Source organism: Eptatretus burgeri, chromosome 4, assembly GCF_056783735.1.
Source record: "Eptatretus burgeri isolate ZD-2024b chromosome 4, Ebu_testis_v1, whole genome shotgun sequence".
Classification (NCBI taxonomy): Eukaryota; Metazoa; Chordata; class Myxini; order Myxiniformes; family Myxinidae; genus Eptatretus; species Eptatretus burgeri.
In genome coordinates, this window is record NC_140964.1 from 114,205,400 (window position 1) to 114,233,381 (window position 27,982).

Sequence of the window (27,982 nt, forward strand, 5' to 3'; positions counted from 1 at the left end):
AAATTACACAAGGAACCTGACTAATTGTGACATCTATCGAGGAACGCAGTCTTTGGAAGGGGGTTGTGCAAATATCAATGGGTTTTGGTTAAGGCTTTGTCTCTTATAGTAGGTTTTTGTGTGCTATCATTTTTTCTTTCCTCTGCATAATATGAGAATTAACGTACTGTTACAGATTTCAGAATCCGGTCTGATGAATGCATCCACACATCCAGGTCCTCAGACAGTTATTTCCTTAAATGCATGTTCATTTAAGCCCCATCCCCATGCCTCATGGGATCTTAAATGTGATGTGTTGAGAAGGGTAAAGAATAGATCCCTTCTCTTATGGGAAGCTTTTTTCTTTACGACAGACACATTTACACACATTTCTTTCACGAGCTCTGAAGCCCACCCCCCATTCTTCCTCAGCACCAATTTTTCGCAAGCTCCGACACCCGCCTTTTTGAGAGCGCATGGGTGTCATGGTAACCATGCGCAAGTGGGGCAGGGTGAGCTTGGGGCGGACTGCACCGGCGGAGACGGCCCGGAGATATAAAACGAACGGGAGATATGTTCTGTGAGGAGAAAAGCGGGAGAGAGGAAAGCGAGAGGGAAAGTGGAGGCAAAAGACAGCGGGGCGAAAGAAAGCCAGGGAAGGAGAAGAGAATGAGAAGTAAGCTTGAGAAGCGAGCAAGAAGCGGGTGTCTGACCAGCGCCAACAACGAGACAATTCGTCCTTCCCAGTGCTTGGGCAAGCGAGCGTGTGGTGCGCGTGTGGGTGTGAGCAGCGCCAACAAGTGAGGCACGGGTCGGTCACCAACAACACCAGGATCTAAACCCACGACAGACGATCCCAGTGCACTCCAGATGTCGACTGGCGTTCAAGGCTGTTCGTGAGAGGGTGCAAGGCAAGGCTGGGTGCTGGCGACGGACGTGACACGCACGCACACATTTCAGGACGTTTTCACTTCATGGATGACTACTTTCTGGTGAGCGAGACGATTCTTCTCCCCACTCCAACCCCTGAATGATCTGTTGGGGACCCATGTCTGTGTTTAGCTGTAATTCAACCCCCGATAAGCATCTGCTCTTTGTCTCTTTCCTGGCATTTTGATTGGTTTTGCTATGAAATTCATTTTTTATGTACCTCAGAAAATAAAAAGTTCTTTCCATTTATTTATTTCATTATTAATGAATCATTTGTCGATTTCGAAACCTGTCGTGTTTGTCCTTTCCTTCCATTGTCCGAACCGAGATAAATGGGGAGGTAATTACCACAGATTTGACCAAAATAGTCGGCACGTACCAGCGGTTAAAACGCTCAGCCGCCCTTATTAAAATCTAATTGAGATAACATTGGTGCTTTGCCGAGGGCGTGCTTCCCGCTCAGGTAACCACGTGACCTCTAGTTAAACAGAATAATTAGACGGTAGACACTGGAACTCGTAGTTAACTGGGTGGCATTAGTGGTTTTAAAACAACCCACCGCACCACAATGTTAATTGTGAGCGGTGGTCCCAGGTCTGGTTTTACCGAGGACAACCAGGGATTAATCCCCCTGAGTGACAAGCTGGTGTCTCGGTACCCGTGGCCGCAACAGTACCTTCATTGGGCGGTGTATATTAGACGGCTGCCGTGATCGCTGTGGACAAAACATGCATTACCTCGTTTGAGTTGAAATTAAAATGTTACTTTTTTCCCCTCAAAACAATATCTTCATTAAAATAATACAAGATGCATTGTTCAGTCTTCAAATGTACATGAGGCCTTCAAAACAATCTGAGCTAAGTGGAGAGAAAAAGATGGTGGTGATTTCTGGACTGCTGGAGGGCATGGCTTGTGGAATGGGTGGCGCATATGACCCACAGACAGACATACAGACAGACCCACAGACACTAACTCAGATTTATATGTCAGATTGATTATTGTTTGGTGAATATATGCTGGTGATTATTGTTTTGTCAATACATGCCTGTGATCATTGCCTTGCTGTAAATACATGCCATAAGCCTGGTGTTGGCTAAGTGGTTAGGGTGGCTGGCTAGGATCTTAGGGTCCTGAGTTTGAACCCTGTCAGCTGCTGAATTAACACCAGGTGGGGTTGACTCAGTCTGTCATCCTTCCAAGGTTGGCGAAATGAGTACCAGTGAACTGGTAATAGGGGCAATGCATCAGTGATGCGCCCATACTCAGTAGCAGTGGCGATACACCGTTGATCATAGCCAGTTGAAAGCATGAAATCATGCCACCACAATAAGTGGAAGTATTAAAAAAACAAGAGTGCCCAGTTTGGTAAACATTTCAAACCTGCCTGTTTGTCCTTTCCTTTATTGGTTTGGCATCGTGTGTATGTATTAAATAGATAGGACGTTGTACCCCACTTATTCGTTCAGAGATAGCTAACGCCCCCCCCCCCACACCCACCCACTCCCACAGTTTCGCCTGGCCATAATTAATAAATAACTAATGGTGGGACGTTGTAGGTCATTTGGTTACATTTGAGGTTATTTGGTTACCAACAGGTAATGCGACATTGGGTGTGAGGGCCCTGTTTAGACCGAGTTGCCTCAACCAGCATCTGCGGTTGTTATCAACCAGTCGGGCTGCAGAGTTATCCATGGCCTGCAGCTTCAGGGTCGGAGGTCGAGTGGTGGGTCCAAGAGACACACTCGTGCATCCCGGCACGCTCGCCCCGAAACATAAAACAATACAAATTGTTGTCCAAGACGGTGTCCATCGCCCTTATCAGAATGAATATTGATGCAGAAATATAGACTGACCCGTTTTCCATTGGCTGCCATAAATAGGTCCTTGAACATCAGGATGTGCCTCTTCCACAGTCTGCAGTGACCCCAGTAATGTGGTCCCAAGATCCACTGTGCCTGCCAATGTGTTGCATGGTCGTCAGACACACAAAGCACTATCTGATCATTATTCATGGTCAATGAGATATACCTTTATCGTTATGATATATGCAAGTTATCATACTCGTACTAAACACCAGTTATCAGGTTAGCAATGTATTCTTTTTAATTTAACACTTCCAGTATGTTGCAATCCTGTATTGACAATGTGAATATATAATAACAACAAAACAACATGATTACTGTTTAGCAATGGGATTGTAGCAATAACAATAGCATAAAATACCCTTATTAAAATCACATGTTTCTCCAAAAAACAATATAAATCATTATGGCAGGTAAGAATATTTCTTGACACTGGCAGGTGGTAATCGGATTCTTCTGATATACAGTAATTCATTTATTTCAAAATATTCACGATTGTCTCTATTTTGGTTGTCCTTTGCACCTGAGCACTGAGCTTGAGCAGGCTCAAATCCAATATATTTCCTATTGAATGGCTATCGAGTGCAGCCTGTGGCTGCTGGTTGCATCATTGCTTGGGACGCGGCTTTTTGCCGCTGATGCAGTGTCCCCTTACCTGTACACTGGTGCTCATTTTGCCAACCTCGGAAGGATGGCAGGCTGAGTCAACCCCTGGTGTATTAATTCAGCGGCCCAACGGGGCTTGAACTCAGGATCCTAGGATCCCAAGCCACCGCCCTAGCCACTAAGCCAACACCAGGCTTTCCTATTGAATAATAACCATATTGTGTAAAATGCGCCTTTTGCCTTAGGATATGTGACTTGTCCTTTGTTTCATAATATCTTGGCAGTTAAACTGTTTTCTTTCTCCATGCTTAAATAAGTAAACAGAGTTTTCATCATGTTCGTCATTCATTGGAAGATACATTACACAGCGTGTTCCAAAAAGATCCGGCCAATTTTGTTAATATTGTTATGGATTTCAGAATCCGGTGGGATGAATGCATCCACACGTCCAGGTCCTTAGACAGTTATTTCCTTAAATGCATGTCCAGATTAGCCCCATCCCCATGTCTAATGGGATTTTAAATGTGATGCGCTGAGAAGGGTAAAGAATAGACCCCCTCTTTTATCCATCCATCCATTGGAACCATACTCTGTACAGAGCGTCGGTGCTGCCGAAGCAGTTTCCTTGGCTATTGGGCACAATCCTGGACGGGTCGCCACTCCGACGCAGGATACTCGAATGACTCGATCATCCCCAGCAAGCTGGTACTCATTTTGCCGACCTTGGAAGGATGGCAGGCTGAGCCAACCCCCTGGTGAAGTAATTCAGCAGGCAACGAGGCTTGAACTCAGGACCCTTGGATCCCAAGCCGCCAACCTAAAGGCTCGGTCACACCTTGACGTTTTAGCCAACGTATGCCGATTTTTGAATTTTTTTTCTAAAACGCTGGCACACGTTGAATACGTTATGGGTAAGTTTTGATAACATTGAGAGCACGCTGAAAAACACTGCCATACGTCGTTGTACGTTGGCTTTAAACGTTGTACTTTTTGGTTGTCCTCAAATTTTTTCATGCTTGAAATTTCACGACGTATGCCGGCGTATGACTCACACGTTCCGCTACGCTGGCCACAAGTTGTATGCACGGTCTGCGATCGTTGACACAAGTCAACACACGTTACTTGTAAGTTACTTATAAGTTGAGACACGCCGAGGTAATGTTTAGCGTACCCGAAACTTATTTCTAACCTATGATGAACGTGTTGTTGGCACGTTACGCGATCGTTGCCACACATCGACAGACGTTACTTTTAAGTTACTCATAGGCTGAAAGACGTCGGTATAATGGATCGTCCTTGCGTCAGCGTCCACGGCCACGGCCAGGACACTTATTTGCAGCATTCTTCAAACTTTTCTTCGGCATGACGAGGATGTTCACACTTCGATGTCTTGCTTGGCTATGATTCCAATTGTCCATCGGCAGCGTCTATTTAAAATAGTCGAGTTTGAGCGTTTTAACAGGTTCAGAAGAAACGCTTCAAATTTCAAAACCCCAGCGTCAAAAAACAAAGGCGAGTGACAGCAATTTAAATCGTTCATTGCAAACAATGAAAATAGCTGAGTGGTACCGTTTAAAAGTCGTTGAGTGTAAAAAAAATCCAAATGTTGAGCGCAAGCGTCTACTTTCAATAGTGGAGATGCAGCCATTTAAATCGTTGAGTTTATCATTTAAATCGTTAAATCGTTAAACGCAAGGACGATCCATCATAACCCACACCCTCCCCCTCACACTCACCTACTACTGACAACATGAACAAACTACTACTAATACTAATACTGATACTGATACTGTTACTGCTGACATGGACATCGACTCAAAAAGAACTCGAAAACACTGTTGGGTTCCCCTTTTATGAGCAGCATTTTTATATACCAATTCCCAAAACCGCTGGGAACACGTCTTTATATGGCAGTTGTAAGTTAGAAACACGTTCATTTATTTTTTTTGTCGACCGGAAGACGTCATTGGAATACGTCTACATACGTCGATGTGTGTTGGGACTACGTAAAGAATTGGTTCAAAGCACGTCAAACATAAGTTAGAAATAAGTTTCGCATAAAAAAGACATTACCGCGACGTGTTTCGACTTATGAGTAGCTTATAAGTAGCCTTTGTGGACGTGTGTAAGCGTCCACATATCGTGTGTAAAACTTATCCCCATCGCATGCGGAACGTGTGTCATACGCCGAGTACGTCGTAAAATTTTGAACATGTTTAAAATTTCTTGACATACTCTACTTACTACGACGTATGATAGCGTACTTTAGCGTTCTACTCACGTATACCAAACTTACTCATACCGTATTTGACGTGCCCCAACGTTTTAGACACATTTTTCTTAGGTCGGCATACGCTGGCAAGATCGCCAAGGTGTGACCGCGATGTTGTCACTTCCATTTCTACGGCAGTTATGATTCGAATCGTTGTGCGTCAGCCTTTTAATAGGCTACGTCACGACATCGTCGGCGATGCGTGCAACGCGCTATGCCTAAGTTAGACTATCGTTGGGCATAGGTTGTGTAGGCCGACAACAGGTTCAGCATTCGTTGGTATAAGTTATCTATAACACAAAGAAACGTTCTGTGTCCGTTACCAATGCGTTATACATAAGACCAAGTCGCTATGAATACGTCCGAATCTTTAAAAAAAAACATCAAAAGTTCAACGTAAGCCAGCGTTTTACATACATTTTAATACGTTGCCATCGCTGGCTAAAACGTCAAGGTGTGACCGGGCCTTAACCACTGAGCCAACACCAGGCTTCCCCTCTCTTATTGGAAGCTTTTTTCTTTACGACAGACACATTTATGCACATATTTCTTTCACGAGCACCGATGCCTGCCTTTTTCTTTTCAGCAACGTTTTCACACATTTCTTTCACGGATGCCGAGACCCGCCCTTTTTCAAGAGCAAGGGTTGTCATGGGAATGGTGCACAAGTGGGGCGGGATGAGCTTGGGGGGACTCTGTGCCCGCCGAGACAGGCCGCATGTATAAAAAGAAGAGGAGGTCCGTGAGAGAAAGCGCGCGAGGGAAGAAGCGGACAAGCGAGCCAGAGTGGAAGCGCGTGAGCAGGCAAGCGCGCAAGCGAAGAAGTGGGCAAGCGAGCCACAGAGCGTGCGAGCGAGGAAGTGAGCGAGCGAGTGAACGTGTGGGTGTCTGACCAGTGCCAACGAGACAATTCGTCAGTCAGTTTGTCCTTTCCAGTGCTTCAGCGAGTGAGTGGTGCACGTGTGGGTGGGAGCAGCGCCGACAACGAATGAGGCACTGGTCAGTCACCAACGAGTGAGGCACTGGTCAGTCACCAATGAGTGAGGCACGGATCAGTCACCAACGGACCGTGTGGGTCACTGGACGTCACCAGTTTCGTGAAGTGTGAGGAGCTGCCCGTGTCGCAGCACTAGGGTCTAAACCCACGACAGACGATCTCGGTGCCCCCCAGACGTCGACTGGCGTTCAAGGCTGTTGGCGAGTGGGTGCACAGCAAGGCTGGGGGCTGGCGACGAACAAGACACGCACACACATTTCAGGACGTTTTCATTTAACAGACAACTTCCCTTTGGTGAGCGAGACGACTCTTCTCCCCCCCGAATGATCTGCTGGGTATGCTTGTCTGTGTTTAGTTGTAAGTAAGTCAACACCCGATAACATCTGCTATCTGTCTCTTTCCTGTCATTTTGATTGATTTTGCCTGATTAATTATTCATTTCGATTGCTTTGGAATTTATTCACTTGTCTACCTCAGGAAATAAAAAGTTCTTTTTATTTATTTATTTTCTTATTAATAAATCATTTGTTGACTTACAACCTGTCCGTGTTTGTCCTTTCCTTCCATTGGTCTAGCACTGTCCGAACCTGGATAGACTGGCAGGTAATTACCACAGATTTGACCAAAAATAGTCGGCACACACCAGCGGTTAAAACGCTCGGCCGCCCTAATTAAGATGTAATCAAGATAAGTTTGGTGCTTTGCAGAGGGCACGCTCCCTGTTCAGGTAACCACGTGACCTCCAGTTAAACAGCATAATTAGACGGTAGACACTGGAACTCGTGGTTAACTGGGTGGCGTTCGTGGTTTTAAAACAACCCACCGCACCACAACGTTAATTGTGAGCGGTGACCCCAGGTCCGGCTCTTCCGAGGACAACCGGGGATTAATCCCCCGAGTGACAAACTGGTGTCTCGGTACCCATGGCCGCAACAATATATTTAGAACCACACATGATACAACGATACCCTTTGGTTTATATGATACAGAAACTCATAAAGTTTTGTGCGCACCATCAATACACTTCAATGTGAGCTCCGTTTGTCACATGCAGGACATCAAGACGGTACACGAGTTCTTGCCATGTTCGGAGCAGCATGTTTGCGTCCACCAGTGTGCATGCAGCTGTGATCTGAGAATGAAGATCCTGCAGGTTTGCCACCTTGGTGGTGAAGACATCTTTGACAAACCCTTACAGTTAAAAAAATAAATCAAGGGGGGTTATGTCTGGTGATCTGATTGTGGGGTCCAGGCGGTTGGGCTGTTTTTGCCAATTGAGCGACCTGGAAAATTTTCATTCAGGACAGCTCAAATGACTAAGGCCTAATGAGGGAGAGCGCCGTCCTGTTGAAAAATGATATCGGGTTGCAGGTCTTCAACCTGTGGGGAGAAGAATCTTTCCAACATGTTCATGTAAATTGTTGAGGTCACTATATCCTCCACAAAGAAAAACAGACTCACCAAGAGGTCATGGAGAAGGCCACACCACACATTGACCTTTGCACTGTCACGTATGTGTTCAAGGACCACGTGGGGGTTTTCAGAGCCTCAGATTCCTCACATTGTGTCGGTTGACATTCCCTGATACATGAAAATAAGCTTCATCTGTGAACATGACCTTTTTCAGGTCACCTTCATCATCCTCTATGCGGCTGAGCATTCCCAAGGCAAACGCCTGTCGTTTGGGTCCGTCATTTGGTTTGATTTCCTACCGAATCTGCACCTTACAGGCATAAAGCTTCAGTCTTTTATGTAAAATATTGTGCACAGTGGTGGTTGTTAGTGCCAGTTTTCTGGATGCGCGTCAAATTGATTTTCTGGGACTTTGTTGAAATGATTCACGCAATCGTTCAACGTCTTCCGCACTTGTGTTTGATCGACCAGTACTTTCCTGTTTCTGACAACTTACAGTCTCCTTAAACCACTTGTACCACTCTCTGAAACCCATCCGCGACGGCAGATTCTTTGCATATGTTGTACGGAAATCATTTTGAACTTGCGTGTTGGATCCAATCTCAATGAACCATTCGCCGCACTTAGCTTTCTCCTGTGGAGCCGCCAATTTCTTTTATATTAAACCACCAGACGTGAAAATAAAGAAAACTTTATGAGTTTCTGTATCATAAAAAACAAAGGGTATCATTGTATCGTTTGTGGTACTCAATATATTAACAACAAAAGTTGTTCAGGTATTTTTGGAACATCCTGTATCATTATAGATCTCTAATGAAACTTGTTATTCACATAAAGGTACATTGGTATTTGTTAATGGCATTTCCTTTTAGGTAAGATAAGTATATAAGTGACTTCAGGAGTGTGTTCTGTCAGCAAGCGGCTTGCTCACCGCTCACCGCGTGGCTTGGTTGATTCAAAGCGCTCAAGCAAGCATTCCAACAGAACGGAGTGCTTGGCACTGCTTAACAACATTGCTGGCTCCATGGAAACAATGCAATTGGGGCACTCAAAATGCTGTCTGAACCGTTGCTTTCAGTTTTACTCGATCCTCTCGAGACAACAACTCCAAAAACAAATTGATTGTTTTAGTAGGGTATAGAGAGTATTACGAAGAGTAAACGAAATATAGGTAAACTAGATATTTGTGATCACAAAGTGATCGCCAAGGATAAAGCATCCTCTGACTGGCGGAGGCTTATCCTTGATGATTGCCCACGACTTACCCTTGGCCCGTGATCCAATACCATCTTTTTTTCGGACCACCATTTGACCTTGACCTTCAACATTTAGGGATGGAGTGTGAATTAAGAAAACGTGTCCCCGACCATCTAAAATCTATCCATAAAACTCAATATCATGAAGATCGGATGAAAATTATTCAAGTTATGATCAAAAGGGTTGTTTTTTGTTAATTAGGTCACGATCCAAAAAAGTAGGTCAAGGTTATGAAACAAATATCAGGTGCACAACATCAGTGCAGGTATGCTATTATAATGAAAGAACATCTTGGAAGGCCAAGCGGTCTTTGAGATTCCACATCTTGGCAAAATTGAGCGATGACAAAAAAAAAAAATTTCAGACCTCGATTTGACTTTGACCTTTAACCCGGAGGGGGATGATGAAAAATAAACGTAAATGTCAATTCCTATAGGCTATCTATAGAGAGCAATTTCATTCTGATTGGCCAAACTTTAGTCAAGTTATGGTGGAAAATGTTAAAATGTCTATAATTAGGTCATGACCTTAAAAAATTAGGTCAAGGTAAAAAAAGTCAATCCCGCGTTGCTTTTGATTCCCATTATTTGTGCAAATACATCTACAGCGGGAGGTTTAATATGCCTTGTGTTGGCTTAATGGTTCGGGTGGTGGGCTTGGGATCCGAGAGCCCTGAGTTCAAATCCGGCTTGGCTGGTGAATTAATACCAGGTGGGGTTGATTCGGCCTGTCATCCTTCCGAGGTCGTCAAAATGAGTGCCAGCTAGCTGGTATCGTGTGTCGGAGTGGTGACCCGTCCAGGACTGTGCCCAATAGCGAAGGAGACCGCTTAGGCAGCACCAATGCTCTGCACAGACTATGGTCCCAATGGATGGATGGATTGATGGGAGGTTTAATAAATGGGAATCAGAAGGGGGAGCCCCCTGCCAGACTTGTTGTTGGACCTTCCACTGCAGTGCAAAGGAAAAAGGATGAATAGTAGAATAAAAAAAAAAAAATGAACTGCACGTTTCTATGACGTCATTTGTGCCAGTATAATGAGTTAAGAAATATCCACCAATCGTCGATTCGGAATGGCTGGCTTGGCAAGCGATAGCAAGCAGCTTGCTAACGGAACGCTGCAGACAGAAAAAACAAAGCAGTTATTTTCGACTAAATCATTCGTGAATATAATCAGGTTAAAATCGAAAAACTTGTGATAACTTAAATGGTGCAGGTGGGTTAGGATTGAGTTTAAGTTTTAATGAGGTTTATGAGGTGAACGTGTGCTGCGCATGGGACTCTTACCTCCATAAAGAATAAACGTCAAAGTGAAGGCAAAATAAGGATGAAGTAACATTTCTAATAATCACGACTACCTCAGAAATATTATTTGTATAGAACGACCATGTCGATTTCACGCTGTGAAGAGGGTCACACGGCGCTCAATCAGGTTTTACAGTAATTTAAAGAGAAATCGAACTCAATCGTCGAGTTATATAAATAAATAATCGTCGTCTCGGTTTCCATAGTAACCAACTGGCTCCGTACATTTGCTTAATTCGAAAGCGGATTTATTTGTCGGTGTGATACAACTCTTGCGTATTTGGGAGGACATTAGTAAGGCTACACTTAATTATGTATTATTAAAATGCAATATAAATATAAATCAGTGATTTAATAACAGCGCTTCGCCTATACACCGCCTATTACGTATTAGCGTTGTGTTGACACAAACAGCGTCGTTCATCGTCATCATCGTATTAGGGAAAGGTTAATCCTATAGATCCTCGGTCTTTTCTTTGGTGTGCAGTATCTTCCCGAGAACGTGGCCATGCGAGAGGGATCATTGGTTCACGAAAAAGTAAATGACCACTATATTCGTAATTGGTGTCTGTCTGTCTGTCTGTCTGTCTGTCTGTCTGTCTGTCTGTCTGTCCCGAGCATAGCTCCGTGGGTTTTGATCCGATCCTGATAAAATTTTGGTGGGAGGTTTATATCATGATCTAGTTGTGTTTTCCTGAGAATGGGCGTGGTGCGCAGCCCACGGGGTTCGAACTCAGGACCCCAAGATCCCAAAGCAGCCATCCAAACCACTAAGCCAACACCAGGCTATTTAAACCTCACTGGAATATATACCTACTCGGCACCCCACACATTTGCTCCTTGAAGGTTGTCCATTTCTCCGAAGCAGAATGCCCACTCATCAATTTTTCCCAATCTAAAGCTCCCAGATGTCTTCTCATTTGGGAGCTTTAGATTGTTTGCCTCAAAGTTTGCCTCCAAAAATCCAACAACCTTACACCACTATCCTGAACTTCACATCTCAACAATAGAGTTGGCTTACTGGATTGTGGTTGCTTGCTCCAAGATCAGTGCTGTCCCACCTCCACCCTCCACCTCCTCTGTCATATTGGGATCATTACTCAAAAAGAGGTCAAACACTGCATCCCCACTCTTGGGATTTTCTACAAACTGTGTCAAAGGGCAATCCTGAACTACAGTAAGTTGATAATATTGTCATCCACTCTGCTCTTTCCCTGTCACTGGACCCAGTCTCTTCCAAGGAAGTTAAATCCCACAATCAAAACTCTTCCCTTCTCACATGCCCTTATGAATTCTGACCATATTTTTCTTTCCTTCTCTTCCCTCACACTAGAAGTCCTATTAAAAGCATCCTACAAGTATCTTAATATTCTTGCAATCTCCAATCTCTTTACACACAAAATCCTCCACATTCATCGCCTCCTTAATGCCGTGCATTTCTCTCAATACAATACTGAACTTCACCTCGATTGTCACACCTCCTCCCTTTTCCATCACTTTTCCATCCTTGAATTCCTGTCCTCCATTTGGATTGCTCACTAAACCACATGTCATTTGCAGCAACTATATCATACCCCTCGTCATCCATCGCTTACAGGTCTTCAATTTTTCCATTCAAGCTCCTGGCATTTGTATATAACACCTTCAACCTTTATCTTCCATTAGCCATCCCCGATTGCCTCAACCCTCCAACCATATCCTCAGTCTCCAGTCTAAAAAAGTTCTAATTGCTTTCTCAAGACCCACTACAAATCTTGGTACCACAATCCCCCTTCTATTGAGCAATGTCATGTGAACGCATACACTCACTATGAGCATGCAGGGGTCTCCACATATTCACAAACCCAAACCCTTCTACCCCACACCACCCTCCAATTTTCGTATTCTAATGAAATCCACGTATTCAATACCCTCAGCCCCAACAAAAGACATCTGCCTGGTCACCCTCCCTCCCTTCTCCATTCAACGTTCACCATCACGCACACATGCACCACTGCCTCCATTATCTGCACCACCATCCTCATGCACTCTCAGCATTGCCATCACTTATTGCACTCACAGCACTCCCAACATCGACTGCATCAACCGCAATCCCAATGCCATCTCCCCCGTTTGAAACCCCCTCAAGCATAGTACCCCGAACAGCACAGCCTGCTACCCCACCCTCACTCTCACAAACACCCATCACACCAGTATGATGCTCACCCTCTCTGTACCTCCAACACCACAAGCACAAGCAGTACTCCATTCATTACCTACACCCTCTGCACTGCCCATACCACCCCCTCGCCCACCATGTGCACCTATCATAAACACAACTGACTCTCTTCAATTGATCACCAACCCTCTGTTAAATGAGCAATGATGTTAGCCCTTTCCTCATTTTGGCCATCCAAGCTCTTAAATGAGCCACTCCCAAGCATTTGTAATAGAGAAGACCTTCCAGTCTCCACCAACCCAGCCAACTCCCACATTCAACATCCAATACACTGTTTATAAACATTCGGGGATTTGTCCCTCCCTTGCACTTCTTGAGTGACATCTCTTCGGTTTTGTCCTTTTTCTTCCTCGGGTTTTGACTTCCAGCACCACCACCAGCAATGGGCCGATCACCACCATGCCCAGAGCTGACCCGACACCTGAGCCACCAATTTCTTCGACATCACTCCTTGAGGAGCCCCTATTGTGAGATCGACTCCCTGTCTTCCAGCCCCAGGTCAATGTTCTCACCTCTCGGACACCAACCAGAACTGCACCTTCCATCATTGCCTAAAAATCCACATGGCCTCCCTCTTCTGGAGCATTCAGAAAAATATCACCCACGTCTTCAATCTGACAGGCAGGACAAGAGCCATGTCGCCACCCCAGATGACTCTCGGAGAAGATGCCACACTCCGACTCATGGTCAGGCCACAAGGAAATCTTTGTTGAAGCACCAACTGTGTGCAGGATGGACAAACACTCCCCGAGGACAACTCTCGCTCCCTGAAGATAACTCGAGCACCATGAGTTCAAGTTCCCTCATGCTCCTTGAGGACAACTCTTGCTCCATGAGGTCAAGCTCGCTCATGCTCTTTGAGGACAATTCATGCTCACTGAGGACAACTCATGCTCCCTGAGGACAACTCACAACAATTTAATTCACTCAAGCCAATCTACCATGGACAAGTTCCTCAAGCCAGAGAAATTTGACGTTGATCTAAACTCGAGCACGGCAGCTAAACAATGGCTTCATTGGCAGCGAACCTTCATGAACTTTTTAACAGCCATTGCTACTCACAACCCGAATAAACTGAATATCCTTATTGATTACGTTACACCTATCTATAATTACATCACCGAGTGCGAAACATACGACGCTGCCATTCAAATTCTCCAAGCACTGAATGTAAAGCCCAAGAACGAGGTATTTGCAAGACATCTCCTTGCTACATGCAGACATGTAGGCAGGAGAGACACTCGACCAATACCTGCAAGCTCTCAAGCAGTTAAGCAAGGATTGTAACTTCTGGGCTGTGACCGCAGATCAGTGCAGAGATTACTCCATATGGGACACTTTCATAAATTAATGGACGACAGTCGGCTCACATATGACACCGCCTGCTGAAAAACAAAACTTTGGACCTCCAAACAGCTTTCGACCAAGCTTGTACTTTAGAGATGGCCCAGAAACACTCCGAGTCATACGTACGGCCTGCCATCCCTGTTAATGCTGCTGCGACAGGGACCCAAGAGGCTCTTGAAACTTCCCTGGAAGGAAATGCGCATGTGGAACAAATGATTTCCATGACTATGGCCACCTCTGCTACAGTGCCACTGCGACAGTCTCTCCATCCTTGTTATTTGCCAATCTAACTTCTGATTGCAAACCAATAGCTGTGAAGTTCAGATGTTTTACCAGTGCAGATACCAAGTTCATTGAAGATTTTGAGGATACATTTGCTTACATGGCCAATGTCAGTGTGCAGAAAGAACCAAGCAAAGGACGATGAAAACCTTAATAAATTTCTCAATACCGCTAAGAATTATAATCTGACATTCGAAATTGACAAATGTGTATTCTCTGCAAAATCTGTTGACCTCCTTGGCTGCACAATTGTATCGAGTAATGGGAATGTCCGCGCATTAATCACAATGGAGTACAAAGTCTTCTGCTAAGATTCATGCCCTCATACAGTGTCAAAGCTTCCCGCCATCTTCAGCTGCTGTTGAAGCTTTTGAAAGTCTCAAGAAGGGCAACGCCAACTCCATTGTAATGGCTAGAGATGACACTGTTCCTTTTGTTGTTAAAACCGACACTTCCAATCACGACATTGCCGCAACACTTAATCAGTCTGGATGGTTCTCAATAACTTTTTCTCATAGTGAACAAAGGCACTTGGCAGTCGGGAAGGATGTGCATGCAATTGGGGAAGCACTGTGTTAATGGAGGCATTATCTGATGGGAAATAACTTTCAGCTTGTTACTGACCAAAGATCCGTTGCATTCATGTTTGATAACAAGCAAGCTGGGAAAATCAAGAATGAGAAGACTATGAGTTGGTGCACCAAGCTATCATGCGACAGCTATGACATCATTTATGTATCGCCCCAGTAAAGGAAATGCTGCTGTTGACACCTTTTCGCAGATGTGCTGTTCAGCTATTAGCGGCAAAACCTTTCAAGATTTCCAAAACTCATTATTCCAACCAGGTGTAACAAGGATGGCCCACTTTGTATGCTGTCAAAATCGACCCTTTCCATCGAAGATATTAAAAGGATGAGCGTTTCTTGCCCGGTTTGCGTTGAACTTAAACCGAGATTCTATAAGGCTACCTCAAGTAAACCGATAAAAGCTACATTGCCCTTTGAAAGAATAAACATAGATTTTAAAGAACTTCTGTCATCAGCAACAAATAATTGCTACATATTAACTGTTGTTTTGTTTTCGAGGTTTCCCTTCGCCTTTCCATGTGCCGACATGACTATGGCAACTGTCATAAAATGTCTCTGTCAACTGTTTGCAATCTTTGGCATGCCTTCTAATGTACATTTTGACTGAGGACCTTGCTTTATGTCTGATGAACTCAACCAGTGTCTACGTGGCGGTGAGATTGCCACCAGCCAAACTACTGCCTTGAACCCACAGGGGAATGGCCTAGTGGAAAGATACAACGGCATCATCTGGAAAGCTGTGGCATTGGCTCTGACGTCATGAGAACTGATGACTGTGCAGTGGGAGACTGTCCTCGATGATGCTCTACACTCTATTCGTTCGCTACATTCTCCACATCCACAAATGCCAACCCACATAAACGACTGTTTGACTACCAGCTCCGATCTACCAGCGGACATTCTATGCCCACCTGGTTGGCCTCCCCTGGTACTGTGCCTATGAAAAGATGAGAACACCCGTGCAAATATGATCCCTTGGTGGATGAAGTGGAACTCATCGATGCAAACCTGGAATATGCTCATGTCAAATTTCCTGATGGCAGGGAGACCACTGTTTTGGTGCGACATTTTTCACCTCGTGGGGATGTTCCCCCTGTGGGGAGATATAATACCATAACTATGGAACAACAGCACTCTGCAGGGCCCAAAACTGGCGAGGTAACAGCTAACGATTCTCTGACAGCAGATAACACCGAGATCCCTGTTGATGAAGTAACTCGTGCAAATGAATGCTCATTATCAGATGCACAGCCACCATCTGATCTGAGCGCATCAGATGCCCTCCCAAACATCTTGGAGAATATTTGGTTGAATTTCAAAGGTGGGGGCAAATGTGATGAAATTCAATCCATCCATTGGGACCATACTCTGTACAGAGCGTTGGTGTTGCTTCAGCAGTCTCCTTGGCTATTCGGCACAATCCTGGACAGATAAACCACTCCAGCACAGGATACCAGCATGCTGGCACTCATTTTGTCAACCTCGGAAGGACGACAGGCAGTCAACCCCACCTGGCATTAATTAAACAGCCGAGTGGGATTTGAACTCAGGATCCTGGGATCCCAATCGCACCAACCTCACCAACCTCACCATTAAGCCAACACCAGGCACATGAAATTCAATGTGAATACTAAAGATTCCGAATTAATGTCCCGTTTGCTACCTTATTAGGATTGTGTGTGTTTATGCTCATGTTTATGTTTCAGGTATCGTTTTAATTGAGTGAATTAAAGCCTTATTGAAGTCGGCTCATTTCTATCCTACAACATACGATGTTAAATATAGCAAGGCACATCTCCTAAAGTTTTAACAAGAGTCATTTCGTGGTTTAAAGGAAACACAGCACAACTAAAGGTGGGAAATTTCAAATACGTACAACTTGTTTATCATGATACACCACCTGAGTGAAGTAACCAAGGTTCAGCTTGCAAAGAAGCTAAAACAGCCAAACATATTTCCCATACCAGCCGACCTGATCAGCCTTCTTCTTCAGGTGAAGCATAACCTTCATGTGGAATTTCTGACTTAAGATACACGGGTATTAGTTACTTGCAGGAAGCCAGAAACCCCCATACCTCGAATAAGTGGATCCCTATATAGTTTGGTGACATGAAGTTGCACTGTATCGTGCACTAAAATGACATCACATCAAAGACATTCATAAGTTTTATTGTTTTTAACTTTTTGACAACTGATTCTGGAGATGCATGTAAGATAGCTTTGTTAATTAAGTTGAAAGATTTACTGTAAACCAACACTTTTAAATAGGGGCAATGAAGGATTCATCTTCATCATCAATGTCCAACACTTTTGCCCAAGCATCAGTGTTGTCGAAGCAGTTCCGTGGCAAGGGTTATGCTGCGTGGTTTGCTGTGGCCTTCCCAACAGCCTTCCTGCTTTTCGCGAGACACCATGGGATCTTTAAAACGCACCAACAACCATTGCTGGAAGACGGGTTCTAAGGCTAAACCTCTTTGCAATGGACGGCACACCACATTAATGCCAATGGCTCGTTCTGACTGTGGCAAAATGACAGTTTGTAGCTGGGTCGAGATTCAAACTCAGGCTAGACAGCTCAGAGGTGAGGACGCATACCCCTAAGCCTAAGCTATCCTGCAATGATTCATTCACAGCATGAAAAAATGCTTCGTTGGAAACGAACATCACTGGATCCCTGATTTAACATAAAATATATCAATGCTTTGACAACAATACAGTACAAGACAAAAATAGTTTGTTGTATCGAAAAATAATTGCACCTGTGATTTCACATGAAATACAAGAAAACAACCCATGGAAAAAGGAATGATTCCTTTCCTCGTTAAAAATTATAATCTTAAAAAAAAACATTGTAGGAAGGAATAAATATTGCATTGTTTACTTCACAAGAAAAATTCTTCAGATTGAGTGATAATTTAAGCATTTTCTCAGGTGGTTGACCCTCCTAAGTGGCAACTTTTTGCATAAAGCTTTCCTCTTCCTTTTCCTCTGCATCTCCCTGCTTATTTGCGAAGTTGATGAAAACCTGAACAAAGAACATGGGGGCACACGGTACATAGTTAGGAGAACACGCCAAATTTTAAAGCTTGTCTTGTTTACGTCACCTAATAATGTAACAGCTTGCAACTTGATTGCAACAATAATGCCTTGTTCACAAAAAAAGATTTATAAGTTTAACATCATGGGTAGGATTAAATGCATTAAAAAAAAAACATGATTAGTTTGCAATTGTGCATGCGTGATGTTTCTTATCTTTTTGTGTGATATAATGTGTGAGAGAATGCTTTTAATTACACGTGTCTGAATGCGATGGAATTTACGGCTGTGCACATGAAAATTTACAGAAGGTGACCTCATGTTATACAGGCAGAAACGTTGGCAAGCAGAGGATGCCAGACATATGCAGTGCCTGAGAAATGTGAACAGTTGAGAGGAGAGTTGAGTGGATCATGGTGATTGGGGTTGGAATTGGAAAGTAAGAGTAGCAAGAGTGGAAGATGGCGGCGGAGCGCGGAGAGTTCGGTACGAACAGCTCAAAGCACAGGACTTCGAGAGCAAGACAGGCTGGGCCTGTCTTTCAGCAGCAATGAATAAACATGCAGGCTGGGCCCGAGAGACCATGAAGCCGGATGAGGTCTGCTCGACCCGCTCTTCCCACCCAAGCTCCGCAGTCATAGCTCTTCCCCCCTCAAACCACAGCATCAACTCCACGCAAGCATCATGTGGGTACAAGGTTTCTTTTCTGTGTATTATGAGCCCTGGCTGGCTGTCTGTTGTTTGAATGCGATAAGGTAACGTAATAAGTCGTTGAAGTTTTTGGGTGTGTGGGTCAATTGTACAAAGCAAAGAATAATTGTGATACGTGTTCCCTTTCTCCTCTTGTTCTCCCCATTCCCTTTTGTCCATTTAATAAACCTGTTGCCGTCATCAGTGTCGACCTGGTGGATGGTTTGTGATTTGGCATGATAACCACAGAGCGGGTTAAACTCATGGCTGTTGGCAATTTGGTGTGAAATCCTTGTTAGGACTTAGGAGGATGTAAAACCATGGTTAATTTCCCCAGGTTTGCTTGGCCACAAATCCTCATAAAACGCCGTCAAGACTTCTTTGAGATTCAGAACCTCCATCTGTTGTTGAGGGGAAAACAGCTGCATAATTAAAGTTGAGTGGCCAGCATGGAATCCAAACAGATGGTCAGAGATCAGGCAGTTTAAGAAAAAGAAAGGCTTGATGACAGCTACCATAAGCTCCTGTTGGACTTCGTCTAAAATGGGGGCTTGTGGATTTGATCTTGATTTTTGTGTCTGTGCGTGCGTGTGTCCGCAACCATATCTTGGACATGTATGGACCTATTTTATTCGTACTTGGCACCAAAACAACACATAATGATATACATGTGCATAGCATTTTGTTTCGCGATGTGATCAAATATCGCCAACTGGTGGCCATTTTAGTTGTAAAAAAACAAAAACCCGGTATCGAATACGTCCTCAACCATTTATCATAAATGCATTTACCAATCTTATTCAAACTTGGCAAACAGATAAGGAATGATGGCTTACATATGTATGTCATTTTTGTCGAGATCAGATCAAAGATGGCCGACTGGTGGCCATTTTGTTACTTAAACATGTCCCCAACCATTTCTCGGACATGCATGGTTTGATTTTGTTCGAACATGGCACAAGTACAGTAAATGATGGCATACACTTGCACCTAATATTATTTTGCGATCTGATCAAAGATGACCGACTGGTAGACTGGTGGCCATTTTAGCTGTAACTAGATGACCCGTGAACCCGTTGGGTTCCCGTTGTGACAGCGGTTGATAAAAAAAAAACATTTCAAAAAAAAAAAAAGATAGTTCCAGCGAACTATACCGCTGAGGTTGTTTGCACTGATCAAATAATCCCGAAGAGTACTTCACTGAATTGGGAATTGATTAAAAAAAAATTTTTTTTCGTTGCCCAATTTGAACGAACCTTGATATATCGAGTCAATGTGAAAAAAAAACAGCGAAAAGAAAGTCGAAGAAATTATTGTGCGTAATCTTCTAAACACAATTTTATTTATTAATGAATACAGAAGTATTAGATCAAAATGGCAATGTTTATTTTATGCTTAAAAATAAATTGTTCTTTGTCTATACTAAATGTTTGAGATTTTTTAATAAATCATTTCAAGAAAAAAAAGATAGCTCCAGCGAACTATACTGCTGAGGTTGTTTGCATTGATCAAATCCTCCCGAAGAGTACTTGACTGAATTGGGAATTGATTTTTTAAATAATATTTTCGTTGCTGGATTTGAATGAAACTTGATACTGCACACCGCAGGAGAATGGTGAGTAATGTGGCCCTAAAATTTTTGTGCTATTGAGTACCGTTTTGGCTGTATTTCGGGAACATACATACATACATACATACATACATACATACATACATACATACATATATACAAGATGAGAGTTTTAGTAATATATAGATATGGGCTAGCCCTTTAACTCACACAGCAAAATTACTAAAACAAAGGGGGCTATCACTTTTTATGTCTTTTTTCCTTGTTTTGCTTATAATTGGAAGCAAGCTAATTGACCTGCAATTGAGAGGATCTGTTTATTTTGCACCCTTCTTGTGTATTGGAGTGATGGAAGCTGTCTTCCAAGCAGATGTGAGGTAACCCAAGGTGATAAACATGCGAAAGAGTGCAGACAGGATAAGTGAGTGCAGCAGGGCAAGATTTCAGAATACATGTGTCCTTCAGGTTGTAAGGAGGAAGGGGTAAGTTTGGGGGCAAAGAGTGATGGCTTCGGTACTTGAGCTTTGGAGTTGTATTTTTTTATTATTCTATAATGTATTTTTTAATTGGGTAGGTAGGTGAGGGAGAGAGAGAAATGGAAATGCGAGCAAAGTAGAGAATCAGGAGAAAAAGATGAAGGGGTTAGTTAATAAGGCTGATGCAAATGTGGTATATACAGAAAGCGTGCACAGGCATGCACACACACACACACACACACACACACACACACACACACACACACACACACACACACACACACACACACACACACACACACACACACACACACACACACACACACACACACACACAAACAGTCCGTTATTGAGGGAGAAATGGCTACAAACAGCTGCAGCCTTAAAAATAGGGATACAACTTATGACAGGAATAAATTAACAAAAATGTATAAACTACATCTAGTGACAATCAGTCAAAATACCCACATGAAGTCTTGCACTTGTATTCACCGTCCTCTGCTTGTATCTACAGCTGTTGTGTGACTATGATAATGCTTCTGCAAATATTCTGATTGAAATACCTGATCCAGAGTCATCTGGCTGATGGAGAAATACTGGAACGCTTGAAGCTGCTGAGCATACTCGAGAACAGCAAACATGTCAGCCAAGCTCCCAGCTGTTGAAGGTACCTGGAACTCGAGTTGTCCTGCATGCTGGTCCTTCAAATTGAACATACAGGATTAAAACAGCAAAAATACCTTCTGTAGCATTGCTACGAACCTTTGTTTGGTTAAGATGTATATTGCATGTGTTGTACCCATAAACATACCACAATCAAAACAATTCGTCATCATTTTAGTTTTACGTATCCGAATTCTGACAGGAAACAATGACTGTTAATAAACTAGAGTTCAGAGAACACCTTACCCCACACAATCTTGAGAACAAGAGCTCAAGTGAGCACAATATATGGCCGAACAAGAAGGTATATACAGAATTGTGCTGCGACATGGAAAACAGCATTCTGGTTGCCATGGCAACCACTTTAGATGACGAACGTATGTCGCGACACACCGTCTCCACAGTCTGTACCTATGTACCAAATATGATACGTGAAAGTTAAAAACTTTGGGAGTTAGAGTGCGGACAGGAACGGACAGACAGACAGACAGACGGACGGACGGAATCACATAATATGCCCTGATATATATATATATATATATATATATATATATATATATATATATATATATATATATATATATATATATATATATATATATATTGTTACGTTTGAGGGGGGGTATGCATTCAAAGGGTAATTAGGTATGCCATGCTGTTCGAGTTTACCAGGATCTCGATGTAATAAGTAGCAATTCAGTGGTGATAAGTTGTCTCGTAAATGTTCATTTCTTCAAGGGGGAAATGATAATTGTCACGTAATTAGATCGGGACACGGGATAGGGTAAGTGTGTCTGCGTAAACCCCTTTTAGTAGTCCCTGGAGGCTGGCCGTGACGTCACAGGACAGTGCTGCGGATGGCTCCACCCTGTGATCACGATTGGCGGAAGGCGACGGCGGTGGGCCAATAAAAACGGCTCGATTGGAAGTGACGAGGACGGGAGGATAAAAAGGTTCTGTTCGGGGTCGAAAAGGAAGAGGAAGAAGATCGGGACAAAAAGATCGTGTTTTTTTGGTGTGGAGGCTGTTGCGCGGGAAGCGTACTTGTTGTTGTGCTGATTCGATCGTGTTCTTCATCGTGTCTTGGAGCCTTGCTGAGCCTCGTTCCTCACCTTGGTTGGCTCTGGGGTTCTGCTGACTCGGAGTACGGGGTCGAACGGCGGGCGGACCTGCCTCCCTCTCCTGCTCGCAATTTGGCGCCAGAACTGGTTCCCTGGCGGCTGTGAGCGGACTTGGGCCAGGACCAGGAGGTCGACAACACCACGGTTTCTCCTGCCCCCCCCTGACGAGAGCAAGGCCAGCTCGTCCGCCGCTGATCCAGGGACAGTTGCGTCCGCACCACGGTCCAGCCTGACCACCAGAAGTAGCTACGTTTTGTGTGTGTGTGTGTGTGTGTGTGTGTGTGTGTGTGTGTGTGTGTGTGTGTGTGTGTGTGTGTGTGTGTGTGTGTGTGTGTGTGTGTGTGTGTACTTGGCGCCTTAGAGGGTTTGAGAATTGTATATTCATTGGAATTGTCTGTGTTTTTCCCCACGCCCGATCCCACACCATCCCGTCGAATCGCCCCAGATCCCTTTTCTTGCCGAGTCTTGTTATTTCTGGTTAATAATAAAAACAAATAAACATCATCAACTCAGTGAAAAGTGACTCGTGCCACCGTCCTCGTCCCGTTTGCGGTATAGCGATTAGAACCGCCATGTTTGGGTTATAAATAAATAAACCGCCTCCATCGTTTCGGCTCATTCTACGTTGGCGGGACTGTTCAAGTCCCGTGGACGTCACAATATATATATATATATATATATATATATATATATATATATATATATATATATATATATATATATATATATATATATATATATATATATATATATATATATATATCGGGCGTATAAAAAGGACATGGGAAGGCTCTTTTAAGCTCTTGCTTTGCGTTTCCTCGCACATAATACATTTCATTGCAACCGCCATTTTTTCTGACTCTCGAGATCCCCACCGCCGGAGAATGTGAGCAGCACATTTGATTGGTCAAGATGACATAAAATGGCAGAACATTTTGTTCAAGTACAGCTAAACTGCAGGTTTTTGGAAGTGGCAAGAAGGTGATTTGTGTTCTGCAATGTTCAAGTATATAGTTCAATTGAAATAAAATAAAAGTTTGAAAGGCTGTCGAAGAACAACAACTTTTTATCCGAAGTTTATCGCCAATGATGCACACACAGCCTTTTACTCCACCCTATTTAACACATTACATTAGCTCTTCGAGCCTGTTGCTTGTATCCTTTACGATGTCCCGAAAACAGTAAGTTTCCTGTTTGGAATGATTTTCAATTTTGCTTGACTGCCAGACAGGCAGACAGAGTAAAAACATTTACCTTACTCCTCTGTGTGCCTGTGCGATCAGGACAAGATTCTGTACAATTTTCAAATTCAGAGCCAAAGTACTACTAAGCTGCAGGTTCATGTTCCAATTATTAATTTGTTCCTCGATCATCGACTGACAACTGTAGATCTAGACAGCCAAAGTGAACCAATTGCTTCACCCTACTTTTCCCTTCGTGTGTGGGGTAACAATAATATATTTCTCTCCAACCATTTCTCCTGTACATGTGAAACTCTCTTCATTAACGATAAAGCACCTGAGTAATGATGCAACCAGCAGAAAAAAAAATCATAATTGAATCCCAATCAAACATGTATTCACTAGATACTGTACAGTATAATGATTTCCCACCTAATAGTGTGTGCATATGACACAAAGCAAGCTTTAGGTCAGGAATCGTGAAACTTGGTATTTTGATGCTTTGACCACAAAAAAGTGTGAAAGCAACACAATATTTGAACAGAAAGTGGAAATAATTCCAATTAATAGTTAAACAAACCAGAACCACAATCTAGGTATTTTATGGATATGTAAAGGAAGAGATCAGACAGAAGTCTTTACAGATTCAGTACAATGTCACAATGCGCCATCCTTTAATTTTTGAATAGTGTTTTAAACATGAGATGGAGGCAGTGGCAGTATGAGAAACACACATAGATAATTAACAAAACCCTTTAGATTTCCAGTGGAAATCACTTGCTGCTGATCATCAGGAAAGATGGGGCTGGCAGGATGGCCTAGGCCCTAGAGGAATGCACATGAGTCCCGGAGCTGTCTATAGCCTGGGTTTGAATCCTGACCCAGCAATATGAACTGTCACCCCAATGTTTCACAGGCAGGGTGATGCATCAATGTGTGTGCTGTCCTCGGATAGACGTTAAACAGGATGTCCCGTCTGCCGTCATCATAAGTTGGTGGACGTTAAAGATCCCATGGTGTCCTTCATGAAAAGTAGCCGAGCTATTGCCAGCATCCTGGAACAAATTCCAAATTCCTGCTGCAACCTAAAGGGGGTATTTGATCAGCAGCACAGCTGTGCCTGAGCCTGTGATGCTACCCACAGCCATGTGCTGTATACGGGAGAAGAAGACAGGAAGGATTCCAATGGTACAAGTGTTCGAGGTGGGAGTTACATATCACAACCCATTTTCATCTTCAGGAAGTGAAGTGTGGGCACTGAGCAGAGGGCGTTTTCCTCGCCTGAAGACACCATAAACCTCACTCCTTGGTTGGAGCATAACTATGAGAATCCCAGCTCCACAAGGTATGTACCAGAGATACCAAGCTGGATGGGGCTTCTTGGGTCCAACATAATTATATGTTTCTTATTTCTTTGTCTCGAGCATGAAATAACATATTAGTGAAAGATAACACCACCGTAGAGCGAGAAGGTCAAATAATTGCTAGCTTTTTTGGGCCGAGGAGAATCTACAGGTTAAGATGGAGATGGAGACATTCCCAAGAAATGAGAAAAATAATGGTGAAATTACAGGGTTAGGCTGCAATTATTCCCACCTTCAGCCATGGAAAGTTTGGCCAGTCTTTGATGAACTAGTTGGTCCAGTCTGACCTTCAACTAAGTATGTTGGAGCAGGAATTTGGAATTTGCCATATTTGCAGATGTAATATACAGATAACCTCCAATTAAATCACAAAATTTACCTTCAGTTGTGTTCCAGGGCAATTTGTGTCCATGAGCTGCACCATATCCTGGATGTTGCATTTCATCTGATTTATCTTTATTTTCACACTGTAACCATCACTGAACCTGTACCACAGAACATATACCAATGGAGGTCAACCATTTACAATCATGCATCCAAAAGGTTCACAGTTAGGGTTAGAGTTAGTTAGGGTTAGGGTTCACAGTTAGGGTTAGGTTAGTAAGTGGGGTAAAACTCTCAAAGTACATACATTTTAATTTTTTTTTAATCACGCAGATACATACATCATATCGAAGTATACCTTCTGTTGTAAGAAACGAGACATCAACATGGCTTTCCCTTTATAATCTTTTTTTTTAAACAAGGTCAAGGCTCATGGAAGTAAAGATGATTATTTTTTTCTTTTTTTAACAAGAATAGCCTTTTGACTGGTACCCTGGGAAGATGAGTGAGCGTTTCATGTCTGTACCACTACCATTTTGCCCAACTCAAAACAGGTGTTCAGGAAAGACCACCGGTTGCCCCCTTACAACTGAAATCGACAATCACTTCGGTAGATTTATCAAGTGCACACAAAACAGATGCTGATGGCATTTTAGTCTTTTTTCCAGCCCAATGCAAAAAAGAGCTGAAACTTGAACCCACCTCTTCTTTATGTGCTGTAAGGTTCCCAAGCATTGAAACTGTCCTTTCACCATGATTGCAAGCTTATTGCAAAGTGCCTCGCACTCCTCCATGCTGAAAAAGAAGCAAGGCATGAGGATTCTCGAAATGCTTCAAAAGGAAAACAAACATTTTCTCGAGGACCAATTACAACTTTAATGCCATTTATTAATCCAAGTTTGCATCAGCCGAAATAGTTTTTAATTTTTTTATTTTTTACAAACCCTCTTTATTTCAAAAGGTGCTTTGATGATGATGATATCTGAGTAGTGGTGGAACATTATCTGGATGAATGTACCACTGTCTGTTGGGTGCATGCGTTACAGGACGAGTTTGAGGAGCATGAGATAGAATTCAGTCTCCGATTCTGTTCTTGCTTGGCTGCTGGGTAGCTATCATATCTTGGAAGCACAGCTGTGCCGCTGATGCTGTGCCCTCCACCAGTACACTGGTACTCATTTCACTGACCTCGGAAGGATGACAGGCTGAGTCAACCCCACCTGGTGTAAATTCAGCAGCCAACGGGGATCAAACTCAGGAGCCTCGGATCCTAAGCCAGCCACCCGAACCACTAAGCCAACACTAAGTCTTTGATTAACAAACCAAATAAATAAATAAAAATTTGGAAATTTATTTGATTAGCACATCAGGCATAAACTAATGTCTGCCACTCACTTTGTTGTAACAACACTTTAGCCTTTATCAAGTAATGGTGTGAAAAATCACATGATGTGGAGATGATGCCAAAGCAACTATTTTCTGCTGCCTTACTGATCAAACTAAAGATGATCTCAGCCACAATTATCAATGCATTCAGTAACTTATTACCATGGGAAATAGCATCTTACGAGATGATTTGTAAGAACATAATGGTTATATATGTAATAAGTAAAATAAACATTTTATCGAAATACTGAGATTTGTGGAGAGCAAGAGAGCTCAGTTCTGACCATTCTGGGTTCATTCCACAGCAATGTCAGACTCGGTGGTGTAATGGTTCTTACATCCACTCTGAGTCTGGGAGGTTGGTGGTTCGAACACTGACAGAGTCATACCAAAGACTTTTAAAATGGTATGTGCTGCTTCTTTGCTTGATGCTGAGCATTGAAACCGAATGTCAACAATATATTGGCAGCCATTGGATAGGCTTGATTTTCCATTCCGGAAAGATGGACTTTTAAATCAGGCATCTTTATAAATTAAACGGACACAAATATTTTTGTTCGAAATAAATCGATCATAAGCTTTCCGATGTTTCCCTCTTTTATCATTCAATAACAACAACACCAGGAACCACGAAAGCTCAAGGTCATGCCGTTTCTCCTTTTTGTGTGTGTGATGCACGCGCACACACACACACACACACACACACACACACACACACACACACACACACACACACACACACACACACACACACACCTTTTAGTAATAGATAATTCAAACCATATTTCACAAACAGGAGTAAAGGACAGACTATTGTGCAAGAAAGTGAAGTAAAACTGTGAACAGAAGATATTTCAAAAAGGGAATTAGTGGATTACTTGGGGCCGAATGCCCAGTAAGAATAATATCTGAAATGAGTGAAGAAGCAGGTGGCATACTGAACAACCCTCAAACACACGTGAAGAGCATGTGATTAAACAAGATATCCTGCCATCGCTTTCACAAAAGTTACCTGTTTAGATCCACATAGATATGGCTAATACATGCGTACAAATATTACCTTATTTACTGAACATTATATTTCAAACATTGTCTCTGTGTATCTCCTCGACATCA

General features: G+C 43.1%; 2 protein-coding genes across 5 annotated transcripts in view; both read right to left on the reverse strand.

Moving 5' to 3' along the window:
* LOC147028924 (zona pellucida-binding protein 2-like) overlaps positions 1 to 10,833 on the reverse strand; it is a 51,472-nt gene extending 40,639 nt beyond the window's left edge. For 3 of the 4 annotated variants that reach the window (XM_085879812.1, XM_085879810.1, XM_085879813.1), the window contains exons 1-3: positions 10,604 to 10,833; positions 10,374 to 10,434; positions 2,763 to 2,864 (exon numbers count right to left, since the gene is read on the reverse strand). In XM_085879812.1, coding sequence (XP_085735938.1) covers positions 2,763 to 2,864; positions 10,374 to 10,434; positions 10,604 to 10,609 — 169 coding nt within the window. In that variant the 5' untranslated portion in view covers positions 10,610 to 10,833. The remainder of the gene's footprint in view (positions 1 to 2,762; positions 2,865 to 10,373; positions 10,435 to 10,603) is intronic. The other variant, XM_085879811.1, reaches the window with a different exon arrangement.
* A 6,375-nt stretch (positions 10,834 to 17,208) lies between these two features.
* Positions 17,209 to 27,982, reverse strand: part of LOC147028925 (uncharacterized) — a 245,031-nt gene continuing 234,257 nt past the window's right edge. Inside the window, exons 62-65 of the mRNA XM_085879809.1 lie at positions 26,183 to 26,275; positions 25,536 to 25,641; positions 21,391 to 21,528; positions 17,209 to 18,080 (exon numbers count right to left, since the gene is read on the reverse strand). Of these exons, the coding sequence (XP_085735935.1) occupies positions 18,000 to 18,080; positions 21,391 to 21,528; positions 25,536 to 25,641; positions 26,183 to 26,275 (418 nt within the window). The 3' untranslated portion in view covers positions 17,209 to 17,999. The remainder of the gene's footprint in view (positions 18,081 to 21,390; positions 21,529 to 25,535; positions 25,642 to 26,182; positions 26,276 to 27,982) is intronic.